We start from the raw sequence: 13,806 nt of genomic DNA, 5'->3' as shown, positions 1-13,806 counted from the left end.
ACAAGGCCTATTCCTGTAAAATATCATGCTGAGATCGATCAGGAATCAGCCTGCTGTGTATGGATCTCTCTCCGATCAGATTCAATTAGAGAGAGATCTGTCTCTTGGTCAATCGGCAGCCAAAATCACCAAACATGTATGGGTACCTTAAAGGACAACTGAGGTGACATGTGACATGATGAGATAGACATGTGTATGTACAGTGCCTAGCACAGAAATGACTATGCTGTGTTTCTTTTTTTCTTTCTTTGTCTGAGAGAGTTAAACATCAGGTATGCAAGTGACAGTTTCTGTCCAGGTCGGACTGGGTCGGACTATAGTGTAACCCTCACTGATAAGGAATTACAGCCATAATACACTTTCCTATCAGTAAATGGCTTCTGAGAGAAGAAAGAGATAAAAAGGGTCAGTAGTTCATAGATTTGAGCTCTGGCATACTTCAATGCATGGGTCATTGAGCAGAGACAATGAAACAGTAAAAACTAGATTTAAATATAAAATAAAACTGCGGGATATCTTAAAAAGTCATTTTTAGGAGAAGGAGGATAGATACAATTGTTTATCTCATCAGTTAATTTTCACCTCGGATGTACTTTAAAGAAAACCTGTACTGAAAAAAAGTTCCCCTGGGGGTACTCGCCTCAGTAAAGCCTCTGGACCCTATACAGGCTTCCCCCATCCTCCTGTGTCCCACGGCGGTCTTGCTGCAGCCCACGGAACGCACAGCCGTCAATTTGTCGCGCTGTGCAATACCTACCTTTTCTGGCTCCAGCGGGGACGCTGTTGCGGCTCTTCCCACGGTGATAGGCGAAAATAGCCGATCTCCATCGGGTCCGCTCTACTGCGCAGGTGCAAGGAGACTTGTGTCTGTGCAGTAGAGCGGCCCGACGGAGATCGGTTATTTTTGCCTATCTTTGTGCAGAGAGCGGATACTGCGCCTGCGCTGGAGCCACAGAGGTAAATATTTACATCGCCGCCGTTCTGGGAGGATTTTCGCTGCCGCCGTGAGACCGAGGAGGACGGGGGAAGCCTCAATAGGATCTGGAGGCTTCCCCCACCCGAGGTGAGTACCCCCCAGGGGAGGTTTTTTTCGTTACAGATTTTCTTTAAAGAAAACCTGAACTGAAAATTAAAAGTCAAAATAAGCATACACAAGTCACACTTACCTTCCATGTAGTCTACTCCTCAATCTCTTTCTCCTGTCAATGGTCCTGTTTGTTCACTGTGATCAAGGGAATTTTCAGTCCTCCATTTTGAAAATGGCCATTACCCATAACAGTTTATGGTACATCAGTTTTCCTCTCAGCTATAACTGACAGCAACTGATATTTTATTGACAGCAACTGATATATTTCAGATCTGACAAAATATTGTCAGAACTGGAAGGGATTATTGTCAGAAGAAAATGGTGAGCTTCTGAAAGGAACTGATGGCAAGGTAACTATGTAATGTTCATTTGAAGTTACCTCGTGTTTATTTTAAATATGTTTACTCAGTACAGGTTCTCTTTAAGGACATCCGAGGTGACAATAAACTGATGAGAAAAACAATTGTGTCTATTCTCACTCTCCTAAAAATGACTTTTTTAGTCTACATCATAAAAATCTATCTATGTGTAGCCAGCATTAGTTAGACAGCCACTTCCCCCTAATAATACCCACCAGGCGCTTCTTGGGTCGGATCAGAGGGCGGTTCTGTCCATTCATCTTGTGATACAAGCCGCAGGCGTTGCACAGGTAGTGACCACTGATGTCCCGCCGCCATAGCGGGGTCACCGTAGCTCCGCAGTTCACACACTCGCGATCTTCTACAGAGAAAAGTGGACATCAGTTGTAATCATTCCATAGTGCTATAACAATTCATAAAGTGAGCTGTAACATCCAAGAATAAATAATTGCCAACAAATAGTTAGTGCCTCAAAACTATATGTAAAGCCCTCCATCATATCAAAGGCATAACAGACAGTCCTGAAAGGTCTAAAGGGAGGGGCTTCCTCCTGATAGCATGAGTTTTCCCCCTGACACTCTTAGTAACAATAGTAACTTAATAGCTCCCAACTGTCCCTTTTTAGGAAGGACAGTCCTTCTTTGAGATCTAAATTCCCCTGTTCCTCTTCCTTCCTCATTTGCCTCTCTTTCAGGACTCAAATACAGATCAATGTAAATACTGTATATGTATTTGTCTACCAAAAATGTGTTTAATATACTCCAAATGTTATTTCTATAATTTATATTGATGTATTTCATTTTTTAAAATGTTAAAATGAAGGCGAACTAATGATCATAGAGAGGACCAGTGTGGTCTGAATGATTAAACTGCGTATTTTGCTTCTGAATGCTTTCTGGTACCAGCAGTGACCCGGGGTGTGGCAGGGGGCGTGATTAGGGGTGTGTCTTCAAGTGTCCCTCTTTCTTATCTCAAAAAGTTGGGAGGTGTGGGTATGTCTCATATTATTTTCCTGGATACTAGCTGTACAACTGAGGTGTAACTATAGGGGAGCAGCCCGTGCAGCCAGCCGCCAGGGACGGTTCTTCCATGAACCAACGTGAATCACGTGCTTCAGGGCGGCAACAATTAGAGGGTGGGAAGAGGCGACTCCCCCTTCAAATGTCCCCCTCTTCATCTTGCCCTCCCTAGAAGTGCGGCACCGATTAACTCACCTGCTCTCAGCGTTCCAGTGGTGGGATCCATATGTCCAGCATTCTGTATCCATGGCTACAGCGGTGCCTCATGTAGCCTGTTACATGCTGCCGGGTCACATGAGGCACCGCTGTAGTCAGAGAGGAAGCAGGACTTCACGTGTAGCTGGTGATCCCATCACTAATCTGCTGAGAGAGGGTGAGTGATGCGGTCTCAGTTCAGCACATACCCGGCATCCTGGAGGATCAGATGCTGCAGGCCAGCAGGAAGGAGATGCTGTCTTGGAGGAAGCAGAGGGAGGTAAGCTTAGTGCCAGTGCATGCAATGCATAGCCCCATGTGTCTCTCCTCTCCAGCTTTTCACACACACATTGGGGGGAGGGGGTTTGTCCTCACAATGTATTGCTTCAAGCGGCAAAAAGTCTAGAACCAGCCCTGCCTGAAGCTGCATCAGCTTATGTTGTTATGCATCTTCACTGTTGGTAAACTACATTTATCTTCTATTGTTAGCTTATATTGCTTGGGTTTAGCTTAGGTTATTCCTTATGGCAGGGCTGCCCAATAGGTAGATCGCGACCGCCTGATTGGTAGATCGCTGCCTCACGGCTGCGACCCATTGAATTTTGCGGCCAGCAGCTCTAGAACGCGGCCTATCAGATTCTGCTGCTGGCTGACTGATAGCGTAGCGCGTCCAATCAGGGGAGAAGAGTGGCGCGGCTGAGAGGCCAGGGGCGGCTCTGCCATGATGCAGTGTCATGGCTGGGGGCGTGGCGCTGGAAGCAAAACTTCCGCCTCCACTCACGCTGCCCGCCGGAGCCTCCCTCAGCCTTGCATATCTGCCCTCCAGGCAGCCACGGCTGAGGGGGTGAAGACCAGGACGCCACCGCTGGATCTGGGGGGGACAGGGGGTACGGGTGCATTTAAAACGTTGGTAGATCTCCTGGCCTCGGCGAAATTTAAAGTAGCTCACGAGCTAAAAAAGTGTGGGCACCCCTGCCTTATGGTATGTAGTGAGTACATCCCTGGTGTCCTGGCTCTCAGTATACAGACACACAGACAGATGTTTACCTGATGCTTGGAACATGCCATTGCAGTAATTCTGGGGTGTTCCTATGTACCCCATTGGGGACAGGCTTTGGCCTGGACTCTTGGGCTCCAAGGTCAGAAAGTCATTGCTCAGGGGGCTCATCCTCTCTGTCTTCAAGGTCTCTAAGAATTTGGGGCTCCCTTCGCGTTCAGTTGGTGCCACCGTGCCCAGCAGGAAGGGGGCAGTGGGGTATAACGAGGAGGTGGGGAGCGGCGTTAAGTGTGGGCTCCCCGATGTGTAGAGAGAGAATGCTCCAGGGCTCCGCCCGTAGGCCGCCAGGCTGTGCGCAATCCCCGTGCTGCTCTCCGACCAATGAGACGAGAAGGTCTGGAGTACTGGAAGAAAAGAAAAAAACAACTTATTGCATCCATCCACTTTACAGAGAACTTTTTTTAAAGGGCAGCTGAAGTGAGAGGGATATGGAGCCTGCCATATTTGTTTCCTTTTAAACAATACCAGTTACTTGGCAGCCCTGCTGGTCTGTTTGGCTGCAACAGTGTCTGAATCAAACCAGCTAATCTTGTCAGATCTGACAATAATGTCAGAAACACTTGATATGCTGCATGCTTGTTCAGGGTCTTTGGCTAAAAGTATTAGAGGCAGAGGATCAACAAAATAGCCAGGCAACTGGTATTGCTTAAAGGGATTCCGAGCACCTCTCATGGGCATGCCTTTAAGCTACACGACTTCCAACAAAGTTGTGCTATGACCCCTCTGAAGGAGCTTCTTGCAATGCCCATGCGTGTCACTTCCTCTACCTGCTTCATTCAGTGATGCACTTCTCTAACAGAGAAGACAGGGGTGACACGGAATTTCTATCACAGCCAAAATGGTAGCCGCAATTTTTAAATTGAAATCGAACGAAAACTATTTGGTCTAGAACAGCGATTCAGGCATCAAATGAAAGAGGAGAGCTCAAGCTACAGAAAGGTATGCATCTTTAAGTACTTTGCAGTACTGGTCGGAGTCTTACAGGCATGCCCATGAGAGGTGCTCGGAGTCCCTTTAAAAGGAAATTCATATGGCAACCTCCAAATCCCTCTCACTTTAGTTGTCCTTTAAGCCACAAAGGGGCTCTAACTCTTCTCTGCACTGGTCTAAAGTAGAATTAGGGAAACATGGACATTACCTTGCTCATCAGTTGTCCTTTCAGTTATAACTGACAGCAAGTGATATATAACTGACAGCAACTGATATACTTATTTTCTGACAAAATCTTTTCAGAACTGGAAGGAATCGTTGTAGGAAGAAAATGGTGAGCTTCTGAGAGGAACTGACGGCAAGGTAGTATGTAATATTCATTTGAAGGTATATCATGTGGTTATTTTAATTATATTTACTTGGTTTAGGTTTACTTTAAAGAGGAACTGTAGTGAAAATAATGTAATGGATAAAATTGTTTTTTTTTTAACCATTTAAGTTGCCTGGACGTGATTGTCATGTCCAGACGACTGCTGTTATGCTGCTGCGTGTGCTCGCACGTGCTGCCCCCCCCCCCTTCCCGTTAGCCATACAACATAGTTCCCGTTCATGGATCTAAGTCCCCGGTAGAAAGACTGACGGCTTCTCATCAGAAACCTCCATCTTTCTGATAAAGTATCCCGTCCTTATGCTTCCTTGTAGCCATATAGTAAAACTACAGTTACGTACATTTTGTATGAAATAAACACACATTATTACATTTAAAATTGACTGTTTACCTCCCACACCAAAAATTACCCAAATAAATTTTTTTATGAAAAAAAAAAATTACAATACAAAAAAAAAAATTAAAAAACATAAATAGTTACCTAAGGGTCTGAACTTTTTTAATATGCATGTGAAGAGGGCATATTACAAACATTTTTTTTAAATTATAAGCTTGTAAATAGAGATGGACTCAAAACTGAAAAAATGCACCTTTATTTCCAAATAAAATATTGGCGCCATACATTGTGATAGGAATATAATTTAAATGGTGTAACAACCAGGACAAATGGGCAAATAAAATACGTAGGTTTCAATTATGGTAGCATGTATTATTTTAAAGCTATAATAGCCAAAAACTGAGAAAAAATGAATTTTTTCTTAATATTCCTGTGAAAATGCATTTAGAAAAAAAGAATTCTTAGCAAAATGTACCACCCAAAGAAAGCCTAATTGGTAGTGGAAAAAACAAGATATAGAACAATTAATTGTGATAATTAGTGATACAGTTATTGGCGGATGAATAGGAGGTGAAAATTGCTCTGATGCATAAGGTGAAAAATCCCAGCGGGCTGAAATGGTTAAATATTCATTTATACATTACTTAATTAGTGTTTGCCCATTGTAAAATGTTTCCTCACTCTGGTTTACATTTTGAAATGTATTACAGACGGCAACATCTTTAGTGCTGGCAAGGTGCATCACTGAGGAATGTTTGTGTGTTTTGAGCTGAATAAAAAATACAACTGGTCTCCAGGAGTGTACTGGGCGAAGAAGGGCATATAGCTAATCAGCCTAAGCTTGACATTACGGGAAAGGCGGGGCTACATACTAATATACAGCAATATGTAGGATATAGGAAGTATTTCTGATGCTGAAACCAAGAAAATTAATGTACAGTAAAAGTGGGTATCCTGAATAATTCACTTCATTCTACTATATGTCACTCACTACATCGCCTATTTAACCCTTTAGCAGCCAATTTATTTGGAGGCTTACAAGAGCTCCAAGCCAATTTATTAACTTATTTGTTACATCTCCCTGTTTCTAATTAGAACTGCTGTAATGTGTGTTCATGGCCACTTGTCACTAGGGGGCAGTGTGAGAGAACAGAGAACTCTGGCTTTCAGGTTCCATATTTTCTGCAAGCAGAGAGACATCAAAGAATTCCAAGAATTTACAGCACAACAAGTTCTTATGGCTGAGATCAAAAGCAGGGCACTTATTTCAAATGTGATAACTCTATTGAAGTTGCTCATGGGTTACGATTGGTAATATCTGTCATGTTATACATTTGTAATTGTACAACTGACAGGAAGGGACCCCCTAAGCAGCCCAACAGGACATTTTAAGAGTACCTACCTGGTGAATGGCGGAAGGTTGTCAACCCCCGTGAGGTTGCGACTCCTCCATAGTGAGACGGGCTGCCTTCACCACCTCCTAAGTTGTAGAAGAAGTCCTGCTCTTCATTGCCGTGGTTTATTGTTGGATCAGAGAACTGGGTCATCGGCTCCTGGCTGGACAGTGGTGTGAAGTCCATGGTCGGACCGGGGGTGGGAATTCCAAAAACCAAACACCTGCAGAGGTTTATTTAAAATGTATAAATGATATATAAAAAAAATACATACACATGAGGCTTAACTAATCAGTGGCCTAACTAAGGAGCTTGGGGCCCAGTGCGAGTTTTACATGTTGCCTCAAACACTCAAAGATTACCACTATGCAATGCACGGTGGTGTAGTAGATAGCACTCTTCCCTTGCAGCACTGGGCCCCCGGTTCAAATCCAAGCCAGGTCACTATCTGCAAGAAGTTTGTATGTTTTCCCCATGTCCTCCAAGCACTCTGGTGTTACCTCCCGCATCCCAAAAACATAAAGATAAGTTAATTGGCTTCCCCCTTAATTGGTCCTAGACTACGATACAATACATACATAGACCTATGACTATGGTAGGGATTAGATTGTGAGCCCTTCTGAGGGACAGTTAGTGACAAGACAATATACTCTGTACAGCGCTGAAGAAGATGTCGGCGCTATATAAATATTAAATAATAATAATGCACAAATAGAGGTGCATCGCACCAATGAAAAGCTAATGGATGAAGGTGGGCCCCTACTGAGCCCCTCTGGTCCAGGGGCCCTCTTGCGGTCACAACCTCTGCATCCCCTTCTGCTACACCACTGTATATAATACATATCAATGTCAGGTTTCAAAAGTGGAACAATTTCCTGCCTCTTGCTCTGTGCTCATCCCTGATTTGCCTGGCTGTCCCCTGTCCCAGGTGCTGAACCTGCAGCTCTACATGTGTCCTGCAGGTGGTAGTGATCAATAAGATGCTAGTTTTACAAGTTTATTGCAATCGTTTGCCAAATTGCAAAGAGCTTGGAAATGGGCCAGTCCTGATCTGCAGCCAGGCACGTGCAGAGAAGAGGGCTCTGGGTGCTCAGATAACCCCCTTTTTTTCTTAATAGAAGTGCCTCTTAGGTTGTGCAAAATGAGCTCTGCCCCCGGCTGCATGAAGCGTAGCTCCTCAGCAACTCCCAATGACCTCTCCCAGCATCCACCATGGCCTCTCCCAGCACCCATAGTGACCTCCAAGCTCCCATAGTGACCTCTCCCTCTCCCAGCACACATAGTGACCTCTCCCTCTCCCAGCACCCATAGTGACCTCTCCCATCTCCCATAGTGACCTCTCCCTCTCCCAGCACCCATAGTGACCTCTCCCTCTCCCAGCACCCATAGTGACCTCTCCCAGCTCCCATAGTGACCTCTCCCTCTCCTAGCACCCATAGTGACCTCTCCCAGCACCCATAGTGACCTCTCCCAGCACCCATAGTGACCTCTCCCAGCACCCATAGTGACCTCTCCCAGCTCCCAAAGTGACCTCTCCCTCTCCCAGCACCCATAGTGACCTCCCAGCACCCATAGTGACCTCTCCCTCTCCCAGCACCCATAGTGACCTCTCCCAGCACCCATAGTGACCTCTCTCAGCACCCACCGTGACCTCTCCCTCTTCCAGCACCCATAGTGACCTTTCCCTTCCCAAGCACCCACAGTGTGACCCCTTCCAACACCCATAGTCACCTCTCTCCCAGCACCCACAGTGGCCTCTATCTCTTCCAGCACCCATAATGACCTCTCCCTTCCCAAGCACACACAGTGACCCCTTCCTTTACCAGCACCCACAGTGACCCCTTCCTTCACCTGCAACCACAGTGACCTCTCCCAGCACCCATTGTCACCTCTCTCCCAGCACCCACTGTGACCTCTCCCAGCACCCATAGTGACCTCTATCTCTTCCAGCACCCATAATGATCTCTCCCTTCCCAAGCACCTACAGTGACCCCTTCCTTTACCAGCACCCAGTTACCTCTCCCAGCACCCATAGTGACCTCTCCCTCCCCAGCACCCATAGTGACATCCCCCAGCACCCATAGTAACCTCTCTCTCCCCAGCACCCATAGTGACATTCCTCAGCACCCATAGTGACCTCTCTCTACCCAGCACCCATAGTGACATCCCCCAGTACCCATAGTGACCTCTCCCTCCCCAGCACCCATAGTGATATCCCCCAGTACCCATAGTGACCTCTCCCTCCCCAGCACCCATAGTGACATCCCCCAGTACCCATAGTGACCTCTCCCTCCCCAGCACCCATAGTGACATCCCCCAGTACCCATAGTGACCTCTCTCTCCCCAGCACCCAAAGTGACACCCCCCAGCACCCATAGTGACCTCTCTCTCCCCAGCACCCATAGTGACATCCCCCAGTACCCATAGTGACCTCTCCCTCCCCAGCACCCATAGTGACATCCCCCAGCACCCATAGTAACCTCTCTCTCCCCAGCACCCATAGTGACATTCCCCAGCACCCATAGTGACCTCTCTCTCCCCAGCACCCATAGTGACATCCCCCAGTACCCATAGTGACTTCTCCCTCCCCAGCACCCATAGTGACATTCCCCAGTACCCATAGTGACCTCTCCCTCCCCAGCACCCACAGTGACATCCCCCAGTACCCATAGTGACCTCTCTCTCCCCAGCACCCATAGTGACACCCCCCAGCACCCATAGTGACCTCTCCCTCCCCAGCACCCATAGTGACATCCCCCAGCACCCATAGTGACCTCTCCCTCCCCAGCACCCATAGTGACATTCCCCAGCACCCATAGTGACATCCCCCAGCACCCATAGTGACATTCCCCAGCACCCATAGTAACCTCTCTCTCCCCAGCACCCATAGTGACATTCCCCAGCACCCATAGTGACCTCTCTCTCCGCAGCACCCATAGTGACATCCCCCAGTACCCATAGTAACCTCTCCCTCCCCAGCACCCATAGTGACATTCCCCAGCACCCATAGTGACCTCTCTCAGCAGCTATTGCATTTCGTGTGCTCATTTCCAATCTCTGTGTAATTTGCAACAAAAATTGCAATAAACTTCAAAAATGTGCATCTCATTGATCACCTGTTGTTCCCAGTATCACTCATGGGGTGTGTTGCCTGTATATGAGTTCTCAGTATCAGTCCCTGCTGACTGATAGCCTAACATGGCTGTTCTTGTCTACTGACAGAGAGGGAGTGAGTAAGCAGGCAATGGGATGTTCCTAAAGATGATACAAGGATCTGCGATTTTATTCCTGCTGGGATCTTTTTTTGTGCTTTCCAAAGAATTTATTGAATTTAAACAGTAAACACAACATGACACTATGCTTAATCTGCATGGAGTTTCTATGTTCTCCCTGTATTTGAGAAACACTTGAGTAGAATAAGGGCTCCCGCAGAATAGTTACTAGTGAGGAAGAAGACCTTTCAGCTGCAGGTAGACCTCTGATGCAGCCCCCTCCAGAACAGGTGCTGTTGTTGCCACACTTGTTATGGTTGGGGGGAGTCATGGTGCCACACTCAGGGCCAGTTCTAGGTACAATGGGGCCCCTGGGCAATATAAACCTGCCTCCTCCCCTCAAGTGGCATTAAGGGCTGCTAAATTTGCCCAACACCCTGCCAGCCCCCCCCCCCCCCCAACTTTAGTTATGTCCCCGAGGTCCCTGCAGTGTAGCGACTCACCTATTTTAACTGATGCATGCTCATGGGAAGATGAAAACGGGAGTGCACAGGGCCACGGACATATGAAGTAGCACGCTGGAACAGGTGAGTCGCTACACTGCCGAGCCTTGGCGACCAGAATAAAGTTGGGGGGTTGCCCCTATGTGAGCAATGGCCCTGGTCACATTGTTATATGACCCTGGCAGACGGCCAACTAGGTGCCCTGTTGAGGTTACTATTGTTGGATTTCTCTGCACAAAGGGAAACGCCCTGAGCGGGAATTTGTGGACTCAGAAATGCTTGCCTTTCCTGGTTATGAAGTAAGAACATCCGATGGGGCAAGAGACAAGCCTGGTCTGCGTGGCAACGCAAAATTCAGTGACACCCTGAGATGAGAGAACGCAGGAATTTATGTATTTCATTTATTTCTGGTGTCAGTGCGCAGAAAACACTAATACGAAAAATTGGCCTCGGCCGCCTGTTCAGAAACAATAACTATAGTTCCGTTACAGGAAGTAAAAATTTGTTTCCTTAATGACATTATCTGATCTGGAGAGAGATGTCAAAATACTGGCCAGTACTCACGTCATACGTCAATTCGGCTGAACACAAGATGTACGCGGAGATAAGGCCGACCAGAGGTCACCCCTTATTCTTCAACGTTCGAACAGTGGGGGTGCAGGGGGTGCCATCCCTCTCATCCTGCAACTTGTAGTTACACTAAAGAGGGTGATGTACTCTATATTCAAAGAATATGTTTGTATCAAGCAGTCAGCAAAATGCAGAGGCTGCCAGTTATGACCCCCCGCCCCGACCTTTACTGTTTTATTTATTTACAAATGATATTTGGGCCATATGTAATTTACTTTTTCTAGTAGGAGATAAGATCTAAATTATTTGGAGTATTTTCTTGCTTGCTGGTGGTTTAAAATGTATTTTATTGACAAGTTTAAAAATATCACCTAGGAAAAAATTCAGGCGAAAACGTTAATTGCATATGGGCCACAATGTGCTGTTTCTGTGTTTTTGGTGGACATGTGACTTACTGAAGCACAGTATGATCCCCTACCTTCAGAAACTTGGCTACAGGGCAGCATTCCAACATGATGATGACCCCAAATATACCTCCAAGATGACCTCTGCATTGATAAAGAAACTGAGGGTAAAGGTGCTGGACTGGCCAAGCCTGTCTCTAGACCTGAACCCTATTGAGCATCTGTGGGGCACCCTCATATGGAAGATGGAGGAGGGCAAGGTCTCTCACATCCACCAGCTTCATCATGGAGGAGTGGAAGAGGATTCCAGGGGCAACCTGTGATACTCTAGTGACCTCCATGTCCAATACATTTCAGACCGTTCTGGAAAATAATGGTGGGCTCAGAAATGTATTGACACTATGGGCACAATTTTTACATTCTTCACTTAGGAGTGTGCTCACTTTTGTTGCCAGCAGTTTAGACATGAATGGCTGTGTGTTGAATTATTTTGATGGGACCTCAAATCTACGCTGTACACTGACCACCTTACATTGTATCAAAGTGTCATATATTCAGTGTTGTCCCATGAAAAGATGTAATAAAGTAGGCACAAAAATGTGAGAGGTTTAACAATTTTTGTGATACAGACTAACCAGCAAGCTCATTTTTTGAGATACTGTAGCATAGGAAGGGGTTTATATTTAACATCTTGTAAAGAGAAGACCTACAGATGGAACACTGGGAACACTCATATAGACCCGAATTAAAGGAATACAGTAGGGGGGTCGGGGGAAAATGAATTGAAGTTACTCGGGGCTTCTAATGGTCCCCCGCAGACATCCTGTACCCGCGCAGCCACTCACCAATGCTCCGGCCCCGTCTCCGGTTCACGTCTGGAATTTCAGACTTTAAAGTCTGAAAATCACTGCGCCTGCGTTGCCATGTCCTTGCTCCCGCTGATGTCACCAGGAGCGTACTGCACAGGCCCAGTATAGTCTGTGCCTGCGCAGTACACTTCTGGGGACATCAGCAGGAGCAAGGACACGGCAACGCAGGCGCAGTGGTTTTCATACTTTAAAGTCTGAAATTCCAGAAGTGAACTGGAGGCGGGGCCGGAGCATTGGTGAGTGGCTGCGCGGGTACAGGATGTCTGCGGGGACCATTAGAAGCCCTGGGTAAGTTCAACTCATTTTCCTCCAACCCCCTACAGTATTCATGTAAGGAGAAACAATAATTAAAAGGTTAAAAAATAAATCAATACATTGCAAAGTGAAAAAATTGAAAAAAGAGAGAGATCAAGAAATGATTGATATTTGCCATGTAATGTGTTCATATTATTTGATCCACAACGAGCCTGCAGGTCATCACCTTTACTACTGGAAAACATCAAAAAAACGGACAGCACCAACTGCCATTATCTATAACCACACCCCCAACAATGTGACGGGCTAAAATACTCCTTGCCACGAGGATGTGATGGGGGAGCACATGTCCTGCCCCATCTCAGGTACACTTTAATCAGTGAGGTCCCATTCACACTTAAAAGCGCAAAACGCCAGCGATTACCGCCTGTGTTTTGCAGGGGGTGATTTTTCCGCGATTACACATGGAAAAATCACTGGACACTGCGGCGATTTTTCAGCGATCACGTTTAGCGCTTCTATTGCACTGAAACGCGATCGCCGGGAAATCGCCAGAAAATGGTGCAGGCTACGCCTTTGCGTTTGGCGATTTGCTTAAATCGCCGGCAATTAATGCAAATCGCCCAAGTAAGAAAGGGCCCATAGGGTTTTATAGCACTAGCGCTTGATTGTTTGCCGAAATCGTCGGCAAAATGCTCTAGTGTGAATGGGCCCTAAGAAGCCACAATGGATTGGTAATTGTCAAATCTTTTTATTTCCTTTCTTTGCCTTTTAGGCTTACAAGAATATTTTCACACATCACTGCTTTGTTAAGTGAGTGGTGGGAAAAGCAATACATTTTTTAATTAATCAGACTATTGCTAGCATTAGACAAACAAAAATGCTATGCTTCTAAAACTAGAATTTTTTGTTTTATACAAAAGCATAAATAATTTTATAATTTTACCGCTGTGCAAAGTCGTATTAAAACTACACCTTGAATATGCAGTTCAGATTTAAAGCAAATCATGGTGAGGAGGAGTAAAACTGACACACTTAAAGGACTACTATGGGGGGTTGGGGGGAAATGAGTTGAACTTACCCGGGGCTTCTAATGGTCCCCTGCAGACATCCTGTGCCTGCGCAGCCACTCACCAATGCTCCGGCCCCGCCTCCAGTTCACTTCTGGAAACCTGTGACACGTCTGTGTTCAGTACAGCGCTGCCTTAGATCGCAGCGCTGTACTAT

General features: G+C 46.3%; 1 protein-coding gene across 3 annotated transcripts in view; it reads right to left on the bottom strand.

Moving 5' to 3' along the window:
• The window catches only part of GATA1 (GATA binding protein 1), a 73,210-nt gene that overhangs the window by 7,250 nt on the left and 52,154 nt on the right, over positions 1–13,806 (bottom strand). For all 3 annotated transcript variants that reach the window (XM_068249822.1, XM_068249823.1, XM_068249824.1), the window contains exons 2-4: positions 6,775–6,989; positions 3,708–4,061; positions 1,662–1,807 (exon numbers count right to left, since the gene is read on the bottom strand). In XM_068249822.1, the coding sequence (XP_068105923.1) occupies positions 1,662–1,807; positions 3,708–4,061; positions 6,775–6,989 (715 nt within the window). The remainder of the gene's footprint in view (positions 1–1,661; positions 1,808–3,707; positions 4,062–6,774; positions 6,990–13,806) is intronic.

The sequence above is a fragment of the Hyperolius riggenbachi genome, chromosome 8, assembly GCF_040937935.1.
Source record: "Hyperolius riggenbachi isolate aHypRig1 chromosome 8, aHypRig1.pri, whole genome shotgun sequence".
Lineage (NCBI taxonomy): Eukaryota > Metazoa > Chordata > Amphibia > Anura > Hyperoliidae > Hyperolius > Hyperolius riggenbachi.
Note: the sequence above shows the minus strand (reverse complement) of the source record. Positions and strands in the feature narration are given on the sequence as shown.